The 13,235-nt window shown below is 41.4% G+C and overlaps 1 protein-coding gene and 1 long non-coding RNA gene across 3 annotated transcripts; one reads left to right on the plus strand and one right to left on the minus strand.

The window, feature by feature from the left end:
* Positions 1–852: 852 nt before the first annotated feature.
* tmem88b (transmembrane protein 88 b) lies at positions 853–7,478 on the minus strand. Of its 2 annotated transcripts, none has more exons than XM_041030762.1 (3): positions 6,991–7,478; positions 4,414–4,821; positions 853–1,800 (listed from the first exon to the last, which is right to left on the minus strand). In XM_041030762.1, the coding sequence occupies exons 2-3, from the start codon at positions 4,813–4,815 to the stop codon at positions 1,516–1,518; spliced, it is 687 nt and encodes a 228-aa protein (XP_040886696.1). In that variant the 5' UTR covers positions 4,816–4,821; positions 6,991–7,478; the 3' UTR covers positions 853–1,515. The 2 variants fall into 2 exon arrangements, with proteins under 2 accessions (XP_040886696.1, XP_040886697.1); XM_041030763.1 differs by lacking the exon at positions 6,991–7,478 and adding an exon at positions 5,494–5,646.
* Positions 1,767–12,969, plus strand: LOC121176713. The gene is made up of 4 exons (XR_005893046.1): positions 1,767–1,851; positions 3,353–3,504; positions 4,394–4,628; positions 12,834–12,969. It is a non-coding gene; the product is annotated as an uncharacterized LOC121176713 (long non-coding RNA).
* Positions 12,970–13,235: the final 266 nt, after the last annotated feature.

The following is a 13,235-nucleotide window of genomic DNA, read 5'->3' on the forward strand; positions in this document are numbered from 1 at the left end:
TGTATGTGCAGTACGAAGGTAATGTGTGCAGTAGTGTGTGTCTATTGTCAACATTTTCACTGTATGTGTTATGATTAATAATCTGCTGTTGAATGTGTAATTCTAAATAATGTGTAGAAGCTGGAAATACATGAATACATAGAAGGAATCACATCATAGTGTTGCACAAAGCAATGGCTGTGTGCAAACATATGTAAAGTGTGTATTGCTGTGTGCTGCATTTTCATGAATGAATTCAGTGAAGGTGAAGTCATTGATATTAGGTTTCAGTCCCTTTTTCTGTCTGCATCTCCCATTTATAAACTTAATTCAGTAATATTATTAATATATAGATGGCAGTGGCGTAGATAAGGAAAACGAAGTACATTTCTGCAATGCACAGAAATATTCTTATCTTTTTATCCTGAGCATTTCAATCAGGGGACGCAGTAGACATATGCAGCCTGTGAGGGGCTGCCGATTATTTATGATACTTGGTCATTTTTATGAGAACAGTCTTCTTTGTCCGCCTGTATCGCCTGTCAGTCCACTCTTCCACCACTTGAGGGAGACATTAACCCCCAGTTTTTATCTGCTCAGTCGCCTACATGCACTCGTAAATTCCACTGTAATTATTTTTCAGACCTGATTTCTCCAGGGACATTTTCTGACAATGGTAACTGTTTCCACGGAAACTGTGTGCTGTTTTGCGTGGCACTCGGAAGTGTTTTTAAACTGCGTGTACAATCAGATTGGTGTTGGGCTGTCGCTCTTTCACTGGGAACAGTCTTGCATAATACTTTCCTTTTCCTAGTAGTAGACCCGAGCCATCGCACCCTGTGCTACTGCAGGACAGACAGACGCGAGTCCAGCTGAATCCAAAAACTTTATTTAGAAAAAGGAACGAATGCACTAAATTGCAGTCACAGTTTGCTTTACTGAAAACTACACTAGACAAATGATGTTTTTCATAATAACATACATGTAATGAGATACAGTTATATTTAGTGTCAATACAACCTTTTGTGAGGTGTGCTGTTTTCAGTTTTCCTTTTTCCTTTGTTTCACTCAGGAAAGTTAAGGTCGTATGCAGGTCAGATAAGATGCTGAAGTCTATCCAATTTCCTCTTTTCTTTAACCCCCTGCAGTCAGGTTTTGTGAGGCACCTTTGATTATTTTTAAGTAATGCTAATTTACAGAGTGTGAATTATTGGTTTAAAACTTTGAAAAGAGCCAATGTGTCCATACCAATGAAGAAGATTCCTCAGTACACTGTGTTTATCTCTCTAAACAGTGAATAATGTTTCTCTGACATTAAGGTATGGGAGTAATATTTATAACAGTGTAACTTGTCCTCCAGGATGTTCAGCTGGCTGTTAAAGTAACTGTCATTTACATTTTTCTCTATTCTCTGGTACATGTTTTTACTGTTTTTATATCTCCTGTGTTTCCTTACTCATCCCCAGCCCTGTCCTTTTGCTCAGTTCCCTGCAAATACTTCATCTAATGGTCTTCTTCACTCCCGTCTTTCGTCTCTCACACCCAGACCTTCCCCTTCCCGCCGCTGTCGGCTCCATCTCTTCCGCCGCAGCAGCCCGTGCCTATGCCGCGGTGCTGGGTGGCTGGCAGGTTCTTGTACACGGCCCGGCTGTATGGGATGAAGCACAGGCCCAGCTGGAGGTGTCGGGCCAGGCGACAGTATGCAGCCAGCGCCAAGACCAGCAGAGGTGTCACCAAGAGGAAGCCCACCACAAGTAGAGCCACGCAGCCGCCGTCAGTCAGCAGGTCGGAGCAGTAGGGGGTCGTCCCATGAGGGCGGACCTGCGGGGACAAGAGAGGAAAGGCAGCATTTGGTGAAAGGTTGTTGCACAGGTACGTTTTTCAGTGTGCCACCTGTGCCAACATGTTTATTTGGCCATTGTAGCTTCACACACCTCACAAACACTCACACCTGGCCACTGCCCAGTAAACCCCCAGTCTGGTAGTTAAGACCTCGCTCAACTGCACCTCTGCTGTAGTAATAAACGAGAGGCAATAGCTGGATTTCTATTACCTGATTATTATTTACAGACTCTGCTGTATTCCTGAGTTTCATAAGTAGAACATCAACCGTTTAAATACTTGTGTGAAGTGCTGGGAATAACAGATAAGGACTGGAGATGATGTGCTCTGTGTGGTATGTGTGTATGAGGTGAGGACAGACAGCAGTTGGTAGCTGTGTGTGTGTGTGTGTGTCTGACACATGAATGCACTGAACCAGTATCCCTCTAAAGACTCATTTTGACCCCCAAAAAAGAAAAAAGGTTGTAGGAACTTGCTAAAAAACAGCAGTGAACCATCGAAGATGTTGATCAGTAAATGCCGCATGTCAAAACATGTGTAGTTGTTTCTGAGCAGTAACACTGGGGAAGAGGGAGAAGAGGAGGTGAAAGGGTCAGGGTTTGAGTGTGGGAGAGGAATGGAGAGACAGCAGGCCTGAATCATCCTTATCACCCCATGAAGGATGAAGGGAACATTTGAGTGCATGAGGAAAGTGTAGGGAGTAAAAAGGGGGCTGCAGGACTGAGGGAGCTCTGGGGGGAGAACAGTATTTATTATAGCAGAGTGCTCGCTGATGAGATAATAGCTGAACTATTATGTATTTTGTATCTTTAAAAATTACTGATTGCTGAGATAAATCTTACGAAAGGTCAAAGTCATGGTTTGATTCATCAGCTTTTTGGGAGAAAATTGCACATTAGTTTAATAGTTAGTGGTTAAAAGTTTACAGGAATCTCACATAGTTGTAAAAGGAGTGAAAATGGTAATTTCCAAATGTTGGCACTGACTTTTTTTTTTTTTTTTTGACACCGAAGTACAGAAATATTATGATGCGATCCTGATGGATGTAGAGTTACAGCTGGCCTGAAAGGAATACCAGCTGCAGAGAGAAAGAAAAACATTAAGGAGCGAGGGTGTTAGGGAAAGAGTAAGCAAGTGAGAGAGATGGTTTAAACTTCAGTACATGTTTTAAAAAAGAAAAAAAGTAAAGGGTGAAAGGAGAGTGTAGGGGAGTTCTGGGGGTAGGAGTTGTAACAGATAAGACCCACACATGCCCGTGTTTGTTTGTACTTGGTGAGGCCTCATGTACGGCTCCAGATCTGAGCCAGGTTTTCGCAGAGAAAGGCCTTTTAAGAGTGTGCGTGTTTTTGCTCGTGAGGTTTTGTGTTGGGTGTGATTCTGGATGGGTGTTGCCAACAGAAGTCCCTCAAATACCTTGTAAAGTGTGCTCAGTGTAGCCTGCTCAGTTTGAGGATCCCTAAATAACTAACCCACGTTTCTTTCTCTACCTTTCTCTACTTTTCTTCTCACCCCTTTTTTTTTCCTCCTTTAGATTCCCCCCTCTCTCTCCATCCTCTCAGGTCCTGGTTAATCCTTCTCTAAGCTGCTGTCACATGAGGTCTAGCTGTGAGAGAGCAAGAGAACAGAGAGAATCCTGATTTCTCCAGTCATCAAGGAGGTCCCTGGCCTACAGAAATGCCATTGGTATGCATTAAAAGTCTGTGAACCGTGATGACTCTTTGGGGTAGTCCAGGATAATACTTTCTGGCTCATAGGTCAAATAGGTTGTTTTGCTTGAGTTGCTATTTTCTCCTGGTTTTCATCACATACCCCTGTGCTGTTTCATATTTTTTCTGTCCTCAAAGCTTCTTTAATCTTTGAGGACACTCAAAAAGCGGTCTTAAAAGTTTTGTGCTTTGACGTTTGGCTCCCTAGACTCCTCACCCCTTGCCCCCACCCCCGTCGCCTCCAGTTCACCCATCTTCTCAACATCTGAGAGAACCCCAGGCTTATCTGATTATGAAACCCCTCGTCGCTGACCGAGCCAAACCCCACCCTCAGCCCCAGGCAGAACTGTTTCAAACTTTCGGATCAAAGTTACGAGATTAGGACTTTCAGGTCTTTCATAAAAAGATGGATGTAGCTATCTCCCTGTTTCACTCATCATTTGTTTAGATGAGGCAAATGTATGCGTAAACATTTACTTTTTACTAACATGCACGCACACTATCTATTGGAAAGCGATATATTCCCGTCACTGCAAGTCAAATGAAGGCTTGGTAAGATTGGTAAGAGACCAAATACTAGACTTAATGTCAGTGGGTGAATTATTTGTGTTAAACAGTGGTAAATTGTGCCTCATTGCAACAGTGCAACAGAACAATACATTTCTTTCTATCAAATGTCTGCATGCTCTCATTCAGTGCAGTGTCCCACAGGACAAACATAGAGCAGGGATAGATAACGTTTAACCAGCTGCAGTGTGACAGCTCAAGTTGTGGGTGAGTGTGAGGCAGAAGAAAAAGAGCATCCATACTGAAATGTTAACCAAAATCCTTTAACATGCACACACTCTCTTCCACCCTCTCCCCAGCCTCCCCCAACTGTTCTTACTGTAGAGTGGCAGAGGAAGCCAAACACCACCATGACGATGGCTGGCGTGAGGATGGTGCCAAACACCAGTCCAGCAAGGCAGGCGTTGATCGCGGCAATCACCAGGTTCTGAGCCGTCACCAGCACGGAGCACGCCCAGCAGTCCAGGGACCCCCTCAGCTCCAGAGGCGCCTCACTACCCCCACCGCCGCTCTCTGCTGCAGAATAAGGAGGAGGTATGACTACACGCGAAGGCGTTTCTCTGCCTCCACCCATGGCGGTGGTGGAAGCTAGAGAGTTGGAGTGGTGGAGATGCTGGTGGTGGTGGTTGGCGTGGTGATGGTGGTGATGAGGCGGCAGTTCCTCAGACAGGTCCAAGGCTTGATGGTGGGCCCCCTTCTCTAGAGTACCAGTCATACTCATAGTGAACTGTGGACAGAAAAATTAATTCATGAGACTGAAATAGAAATTTCTGTTTGAACACAACTGCAATCAGACGTGATTGGCATGTTTGTTCACTATATTTGTGAAAAACACTTTGAGAAGAGAATGGATTAGTACAGTAATGTGTGACTGTGGTGGTCACACAGCTCTTTTGAACCCAGCCTCAGAGGCTTTGAGTTCACCAGTAGGTTTTATCTGCCAGCTTCCTGGCAGATAAAACCTGTGTGATGTAATCTGTGAGGTGATCATTATCAGAGCTGACTGGCCCAAAGGAGAGGGGGGCCAGTAATTGCCATACATGAAGTAAAGCCAGTAGTAGTAGTGCCCGTATATATAAATATTAATGATTTTAAAATTCAAGAATTAAATTAGAGCACAAAAGATGCAGAAATTGCATCACATTAAAATCTTAGTTACATAAATTTAATGTCAGGGTTTATTCTTTTAAACTTTAAACATATCTTTAGCACGTTTAAAATAATTAAAAACATTAAAAAGCAAATTTTAGGAATCCTCGTAAAAAAAATTTTAATATCGTGTTAGTGGAGAAAAACTAATATCAGCCAGTGTATCGTTTTTATCATATCAATGTTCTCTCTCAAACAATAGAGTAAGCCTAAAAAAATCTAATATTAAAATAGTATGTCATAGAAACACCTGTAGCGTTCTGTGTGTCGCACAGCTGTGTCTGGTACAGGATATCCTCACTTCTCAAATGTCAGGAGACGGTGATGCAACAGTCAGACAGGGGACGTCTGTGAGTAACAGGGCCGGGTCAGCTGCCGGTGGAAAAATCCCAGTGCTGGTGACCCAGTCAACCTGTCAGTCTTTCCTTTGAGCCAACACAACAGGAAGCGATAGGTGCTTTCAAGATAAGTCTCTGATAGTGCAGTCACAGAAGTTTGGTTGCTGAAGATGCAGTATCATTACTGTGAAAGTACCTTGTTGTCGTACTGTGTGAACAGACGTGTGGTACGTGTACAGAACCAGGATGCTCTGAGCTGCAATAATCTGTCACCTGTAGTGTATCAGCCAGCAGAGGGACTGTACCTGTAGTGGTGTTTGTGATGGGCAGTATTTTTATTAAATTACTATTGTGGTGTAACTTGTGTGACAAACAGAAGTTTCTGCTGTTGCTGAAAGGGTTGTGGTATTTTTTTTTTTGTCAGTTAATGTTGAAGTCTTTTAAAGAGCTGCTTTATTTATTTAACTCCAAGAGTTCATTGTCTTTCAGCTAATCGCTCAGTCAGATAGTTCAGATAGTTCAGCTAGCATGGACTGGTAATCTCTCTGAGCAGAGGCACTGCTGTCATGTGATGATAATCAATATTACATACAAATGTTTTTTGGGTAAATGTGCACTTGAAGTTTAAATGCAATAACTGTAAGTGGGAAAAATAAGAAGAAAGTCGTGCTTCTGTTTCACTCTTGCTGGATGAATTTCCCTACAGAGATTAATAAAGTTTTTCTGATTCTGATTCTGATATCGGCAGTAACAGCCGAAGACGTTATTTATGATGCTGACCTGGGTGCTTTAACGCAGTTTGTTTTTTCCATGTCTGTCTCCCATTGTTGTCCCAAGTGTTGTTGTAAGGTGGAAGGTCACACAGGAAGGACTGGCAGGAAAGTGTACGCGCGCACACACATGTGTGTGAGATGACTCATTGTGCCCCTTACTGAAAATAGGTGCACCACCCATTTTACTCACTGTTCTTTTTATTGTTTAAATAGCTTTTTTTTTTTTTTTTTAGAAATAACACATCCGAAATCAGGGAATATTGTGCAATATTCTTGGTGTAGCTGGAACATGGTGGCGTGGAGTCACCCAGTGCATCTTCTTGATTGATTTTAAACTCTTATCATAATGTGCATGCTGTCGTGTATATGATCAGCTAGCTCTTGGTATTGTCTTGCTTGGAGGATGCAGGGAGGTTGTCCTATTGTCCTGTTATTCTTTTACTCAACTGTCTGGAACAAACCAGCTGCAGAAATTAATTCTGTGTTTGTCAGAGCTCTTTGAGTTGTTGATGTTGAATGTCAGATGTACGTAAGTTAAATTTTCACTGTAATCAGTGTGTGAAGATGTTTGGATGGTTCAGTCATAATAATATGATTTGAAATGTTTGCCGGTGATGCAGCTGCTCTTGTACTCACATTGTGCTGTGGGGCCCGGTGGACCTCTTGCTGTTCCTCCTCCAGATTGTTGCGGCTTGTCTCACTTCTTCTCAAGACCCCTTCTTCTGTCCAGTCAGCCCTCCACAAACACACACACACACGTTTTCTCCTCACACTTCAGCACAGCCCCTCTTTGTTTTCTGTTTAGTCTTGACTCCTCTGTCTAGAAACGGGGACACTTTTCCCCTGCTTTCCTCACGTGAAGTTAAAAGAGTTTTCGGAGTGTTTCTGGAGCCTTATCTAGTTAGTGGGGGTATGCTGGTATGTTGGCTTCCTGCAGCTCTGCTCCCCTGCTGCTTCTTTTCTCCAACAATCCAGAGTTGTCAGTGGAGCTGATAGGGCCTCTGCAACATCAAGGTCCTGCTCTGTGGTGGTGAAGTCGTAGCACAGAGATGCGTCTTCCTCAGCTGCTGAAAACAATTCAACTCCCAATTACTGTGGTCTTTGTCTTAAGTATGTCAAACCTCTGTCTGTCTACCCTCCCCTTTTTACCCCCCTCCATCTGATCACAGAGTCCACAGTGCTGTCTCTGTTTCCCTCCCTCCTCCTGCGCTCCCTTCATCCATCCCACTCTCTCTCTCCACCCACCAGGCTTATCTGCCCCCCTGCCTTTCTCCAACAACTCCTCTCAGCGCATAAATTCCACCACTCATATCCAAGACATGTTATACCCCCCCTTTACCCCATCCCTGTTGCAGTGGGGGCTGGGTGTGGGGTGTTGGGGGTGAGAGTGAGGAGGCTTTCCTGATAAGTTGAGGTTCAGAAGAGAAGAAAATGAGGGGGAAGGGCAGTAGAGACAGACTTGGTGTGTGTGTGTTAAGAGTAGTTTAGGAAAGATACCGTGGTGTTGAACTAGTTATTCAGGTTGTCTTATTTTGTTTGGTTTGGTTGTATGAAAATCCCAAAGTGCTGCCTGTTTTTTTTTTTTTTTTTTTGGCATTGAAACTTTTATACAAATTATACAAATAGGAAAACAGGACAAATATAAAAACTCAAAACCCTGGCAACCCAACATTCCTTCATTTTCTGTAACTTTTGTACCCTCTCTAAGATGCTGCACCTTTAATGTCAAAGAAATATTCTAGATTAGGCTAGTTTTACTTTACCCAGTAAATGAAGATTTTCAAAGGAAGCAGTCTCTGCCAAAAGTTCCTTCTGGTCTACGTGGGCCCTTACAGTTATCTAAAAAAAAAAAAAAAACCTGGATTCTACAATAAAACCTGTTACTGCCCAAACTGCTTTAGTAAGCCCTGGTAGCACAAAACATATATTCCCTAATAGACACAGCTGTGGGGATTCTAGTAGAGCATATTTGAGCCACTCCAGGGTTTTTAATATGTCTTTACAGTCAACACCAAGGAACACTCCCACAAAACACATAGGAATGTGCCCACTTCCCTGTTACCTTTCATTTATTATCTTGGCTTAAGCCCATGTTAAACAATTTCAGGGCTGTAAAATAATATCTATGTACAGTTTTATGATGGATGAACTTGTATCCCCTGTAGCCCAGTCTACATTTGAGACCACGTCCTGCCACAAATCTTCCCTAATCTCATCAAGATCCTTCTGCCATATTAATGTTAGATGTTTGCACATTTTGTCTAAGAATTTGCTCCTCAGATGTAAATAAATCCAGAAATCCTCTTATAACTTACATGAAATTCTCTCATAATTTCATTCTTTAATTTGCTCAAATGACAAATAAATTATCCCTGAACAGATTGAGGAGTTATTGCTTTTTAAGGGGTAGCTCCAGAGTATATATTACCATACTTACTTTTTTTTTCTGCTCTTCCTATTAGTTTTGTAAAATTAAGTCTGACAAACTCGATATGATCTAATGCCTTTTGACATCTAAGGAGAAGGCAGCACTTGGGATTCTTTCATCAATTAAACCACATGAGGTGTATAAGATGTCTAAAATTGTCTAAGGATAACCTTCCCTTTATTGATCCCACTTGATGTGAGAGTATTAGGTGTGGCAGAATCTTTTCCAGACTCAGGATCTTGTGATCTTGCAATGGAGACATTGATCAAACTTCCAAAACGTCCTGGGTCTGTGGTATCTTTGAATTAGAGAAATCAGAGTTTCATTAAATGTTTTTCATGTTTACCCCAGTAAAAGTGATTCTTAGATTAGATTAGAAAGTGATTGTTAGAAAAGATTCTCAAGATATTTCTCATAATATTCTGTGGGAAAACTGTCTGGACCTGATGATTTTTTTGGCCTTCATTAAGGAAATAACTCTTCTACTGTTACAGCAATGTCAAGATAATCTTACTGGTCCAGATATTTCTGGCAATTTAATCTTTGAAAATAAATGTGTCAGACTTACGGACCCTCTTGATTAACTTCTTATTTATAAAAATAGTTATAGAAAATTTAGAAGTGCTGTGTTAATGTCTGTCACTAGTTCCCCTTATGACATAACAAGTCTTGCAAACAGTTTTCCTGCTTTTTAATCTAATCATAGTATAATTCACTCCAGCTCCTACTACCTACTGCTGCTGCATTTTATGGTGATTTATAGATGATGTGAGATTGTCATTTGTGGCTCAATATTATCCAAAAAGCTCATGCTATATTGGTGTGTGATATGTTGGTAATGCTAGACAGTGCTTCATTTCACACACAGGCATTTTTCTACATTCATGTTTTGAATAGTGAGAGTGATTTCTTTTTGTTCCTTCCATTAGCGGCCTTCAACTCCACAACCTCAAGAAACTTTGAAACTTTATCTGCTTTGGAGGAACAGCGCCCTCGTCCTGCTGTGTGCTGTAAATGAATCTGAATGAGACCAAAGTTACTTCAGTAAATGTGTGTTAGTGAGAGAACAAGTCTGTGATATAAATCTAGATGTAGCTGTGCTAAATACAGATTTTATTAAGGACATAGCAACACTAGAGCAAGAACTCACTCTGAAAGACATGTTTTCAGAGTGAGAGAGAATAATCTTAGTGTTTAATGTAAAGCAGTCCAGCAGATTCTGCTGAATGTCTCACCCAGTGACCCTCTGTACTGCAGAGGCTGTTGATCTTTTTCAGTAACTGTCTTGGTTGTTTGTAAATTTACTAATATACTAATGTACTAAATTAACCAGTGCTAAATCACATATGCTGTCCACCCTCATCAGCACCTGTGGAGCTGACAGGGTTTTGCTTAATGACTCTGTAAATAGAGGAAACAGTGTTTTCAGGCCTGTTTCCTGCTCTTGAAGGACATTGTCTCTATACGCTACGTTACCTTGCTGCTTTGAAAACATCCTGTTGTTCGGACTTGGCAAAGCTAATAAGCCTCATGCTCAAGTGACAGACAGCCATGTAATTCTAGACTGAATAACAAAATCAGGTTTACATTCTCCTGCCATGTACTTGGTTGAAAAGTTTGTCAGAAAGTTGTTATGTCATAGTGTGTACTTTTTATTAGTTTAACCATGTGCGGTTTGAGCGCAGAGTCTGTAGAGGCTAAGAAATGATGTGTGCTTTTTCAGATTGGTTTACATGGTGATTCATTATAGCCGAGGTCAAACCTCCAGTTTAGTAAGATAAACAGCTGACAGCTTTACACCACAGACATGATGTAAAGATGCAAAATGTTGTGAAGCCAAGCAGAAAACATCAGTCTGCACTGTTTACAATGTATGATGAAATATGCGTGCATTATCAGGAGATGGGATTTAGATAAACGCTTGAATCCTCTGGAATACAGGATTAGAAGAGGATGAAGTAAGAAGAACAAAGAGACTGAGGAAGATGGTAATCAGCTAAATGATAAAAAAAGATCAGAGCATAAACTCAATAATTAGTCTTGTCTTATCCTGATTTTCTACCCGTTTTCCTCTGCTTTGAGCTTGCAATGTTTGTGTACTTCCAGCCCTTCTTTGGTCCCAATGCAGCCCCCCCTTTTTTACAGGCCTCTGTGTGTAGAAACTAGAGAGATTGCTGGTCATTTTACAAGATACAGTTCTAAAATCACAATTGCATTATGGTTTACATTAAAAGGCGAGGAACTCACTGGCATATGAGTATATGGACTTGTCTGTCGTTAGATGATTTTTATCTTTTTGTTGTTGGCAGTACATTACACTCTTTGACTTTGTGTTGCTGTCACGTCACTGCTGACAGAATGGGCTCTCCTTTGGGATTTGTCACAGCAGATGAAATAGTGACTACGTAATCTTTTCTTTCATGCATATCAAGAGCAGCATAAACAAACTTCAAAGTTTTGTCCATCATGATTACACCATGTTGTGGTGATTAGACTGCTGGAATATTGTGTCTTTGCAGAGGGAAGAGCAGTCACCCTCCCGGCATCACCTGACTGCAGCAGGGTGGATAGACAGACGGATGAAGGTGGTCTTCCTGTGTAGTTTGAAGCAGGATTTCCTTCAGTCTGTCCAGCAATGCTCTGTCCCTCTGCTGGCCTCGTGGCCCTTAACTTGACCTGAGGACAAGCTGACCTGCTAATGCTCACTCTGCCTGGGAACACTAAAGATTTTTTACACAGACTCAATGGCTGCTCTCAAGACACAAGTATACAAGAAAATATGCAAGAAGAAACTTTCTGATATTCTTTGCAAGGGTCTTAAGTGCGACTTTCTAACATACAGGAAAATTAACTTTCTTTTGTTTCAGTTTAAAAAATTGACAGGGAGAGAAGAAGAGAAATAATCTCCACAAGTTATTAACAATACATTTGCATTGCCTGGAGTCAGATAATGATTTGTTTAAAATGAGTAATGCAGGGATTAACCAATTTGCTTCTCCCTCACTAATCTGTGGCCATTTACCTGTGGCAAAGCTAAAAAGAGCGAATTTGCTAATTTCGACAAACTATTCTTGTTTTTAAAAAACAAACTCCAGGTATAGTGAGACTGATGAATGCTAAATGACAACAGGAAGAAGTAAAAATGCTAAGGTTTTGTTTATACTAAAGGTGTTTTAAAAGAGGATTGCCCATCTCTATTTTTGTGGGCATCCGGAACAAACTTTTCTGCATTTAGTCATAAGATTCACAGATGTGCCATGAAAACAGATTCCTTCATACAGTTCAGGTACAGTGCATAGGAATAAAAATGAGTATGTATCAGCTGACATTGTTTCTGCCTTTGAACACAACAGTGGCTTGTTATAAATGTGACCATGAAAGGGAAGCTTTTGTGCATAAGGTTTAGAAGTGTGTTTTTGACAACTTATTGAATTATCACTAAGTAAAATGAACGCTGGGCAGTCTTGTTACTGCTCCCTGCTATTTCCTGCTCTGCTATCTGTGAAGTTTTGCCACTTGTACAATCTCCTTCCTTAGTTTACCCTGGATGCTGATATTTTTTCACACGCATATCTAACAATAGCAAGCTCAGGGTTGAGGAGATGAATTACTACGAATTTCCCCACGGGGATTAATAAAGTATCTCTATCTATCTACTAAGCCAAACATTTGTCAGAGTGAGGGATAGATTTGCTGTTGCAGCAGTGGGGTTTAATTGGATGCACGGTGGGCTGTGAGTTGGCTGTTGGCCTCATACTATATGCCATATGGCAGCTGGGTGATAATAATAAGATGTTAAACTGCAGTAAGGACAGTAAAAAAAAAAAACGTCATAGTATAATAAGGCCTCAAATTGGCATAAAAAGGTCATAGTATAGTATGGCATCAAAATCGGCCAAAAAAAGTCATACTTTAGTATGACCTCAAAATGTCAAAAAAAGGTCATATTATAGTAAGGCATCAAAATGGGGTGAAAAACGACATAGTATAGTAAGACTTTAAAATGTAATTTAAAAAAGTAAATGTGCTCTCCTTCTCTGCTGTCATTCAGGTATTTCAGAGATGCTACGCTCCACGACCCACCTCAACGCAGGTTGCTGGCTATCTCCAATCAAACCGTCCTCTACGAAGTTTCTCTACAAGAACATGTCGATAAGTTCAGTCCATCATCATCACCAGCACCAGTGTCTTAGCTCCGGGGGGCGGGGGGGGGGGGGGGGGGGGGGGGGGGGGCGGTTCTACACGTGGGAAGCCGCTAGTAATCAAGATCACATCTGACAGGGATCTGCCTCCTGCCAGAGCATACACATCAAGAAGTCTGCTCTACTTGTGATCATCAATGAAGTTCTTTGAAACATTCTCATTTGCTGTGTTCCTTGTACATTCTCTTGATTGAATAATAAGAATTAATTGTTATTAAAGAGCTACAGAAGGCATCAAAATTGGGTGAAAA

This window comes from Toxotes jaculatrix, chromosome 23, assembly GCF_017976425.1.
Source record: "Toxotes jaculatrix isolate fToxJac2 chromosome 23, fToxJac2.pri, whole genome shotgun sequence".
NCBI lineage: Eukaryota > Metazoa > Chordata > Actinopteri > Toxotidae > Toxotes > Toxotes jaculatrix.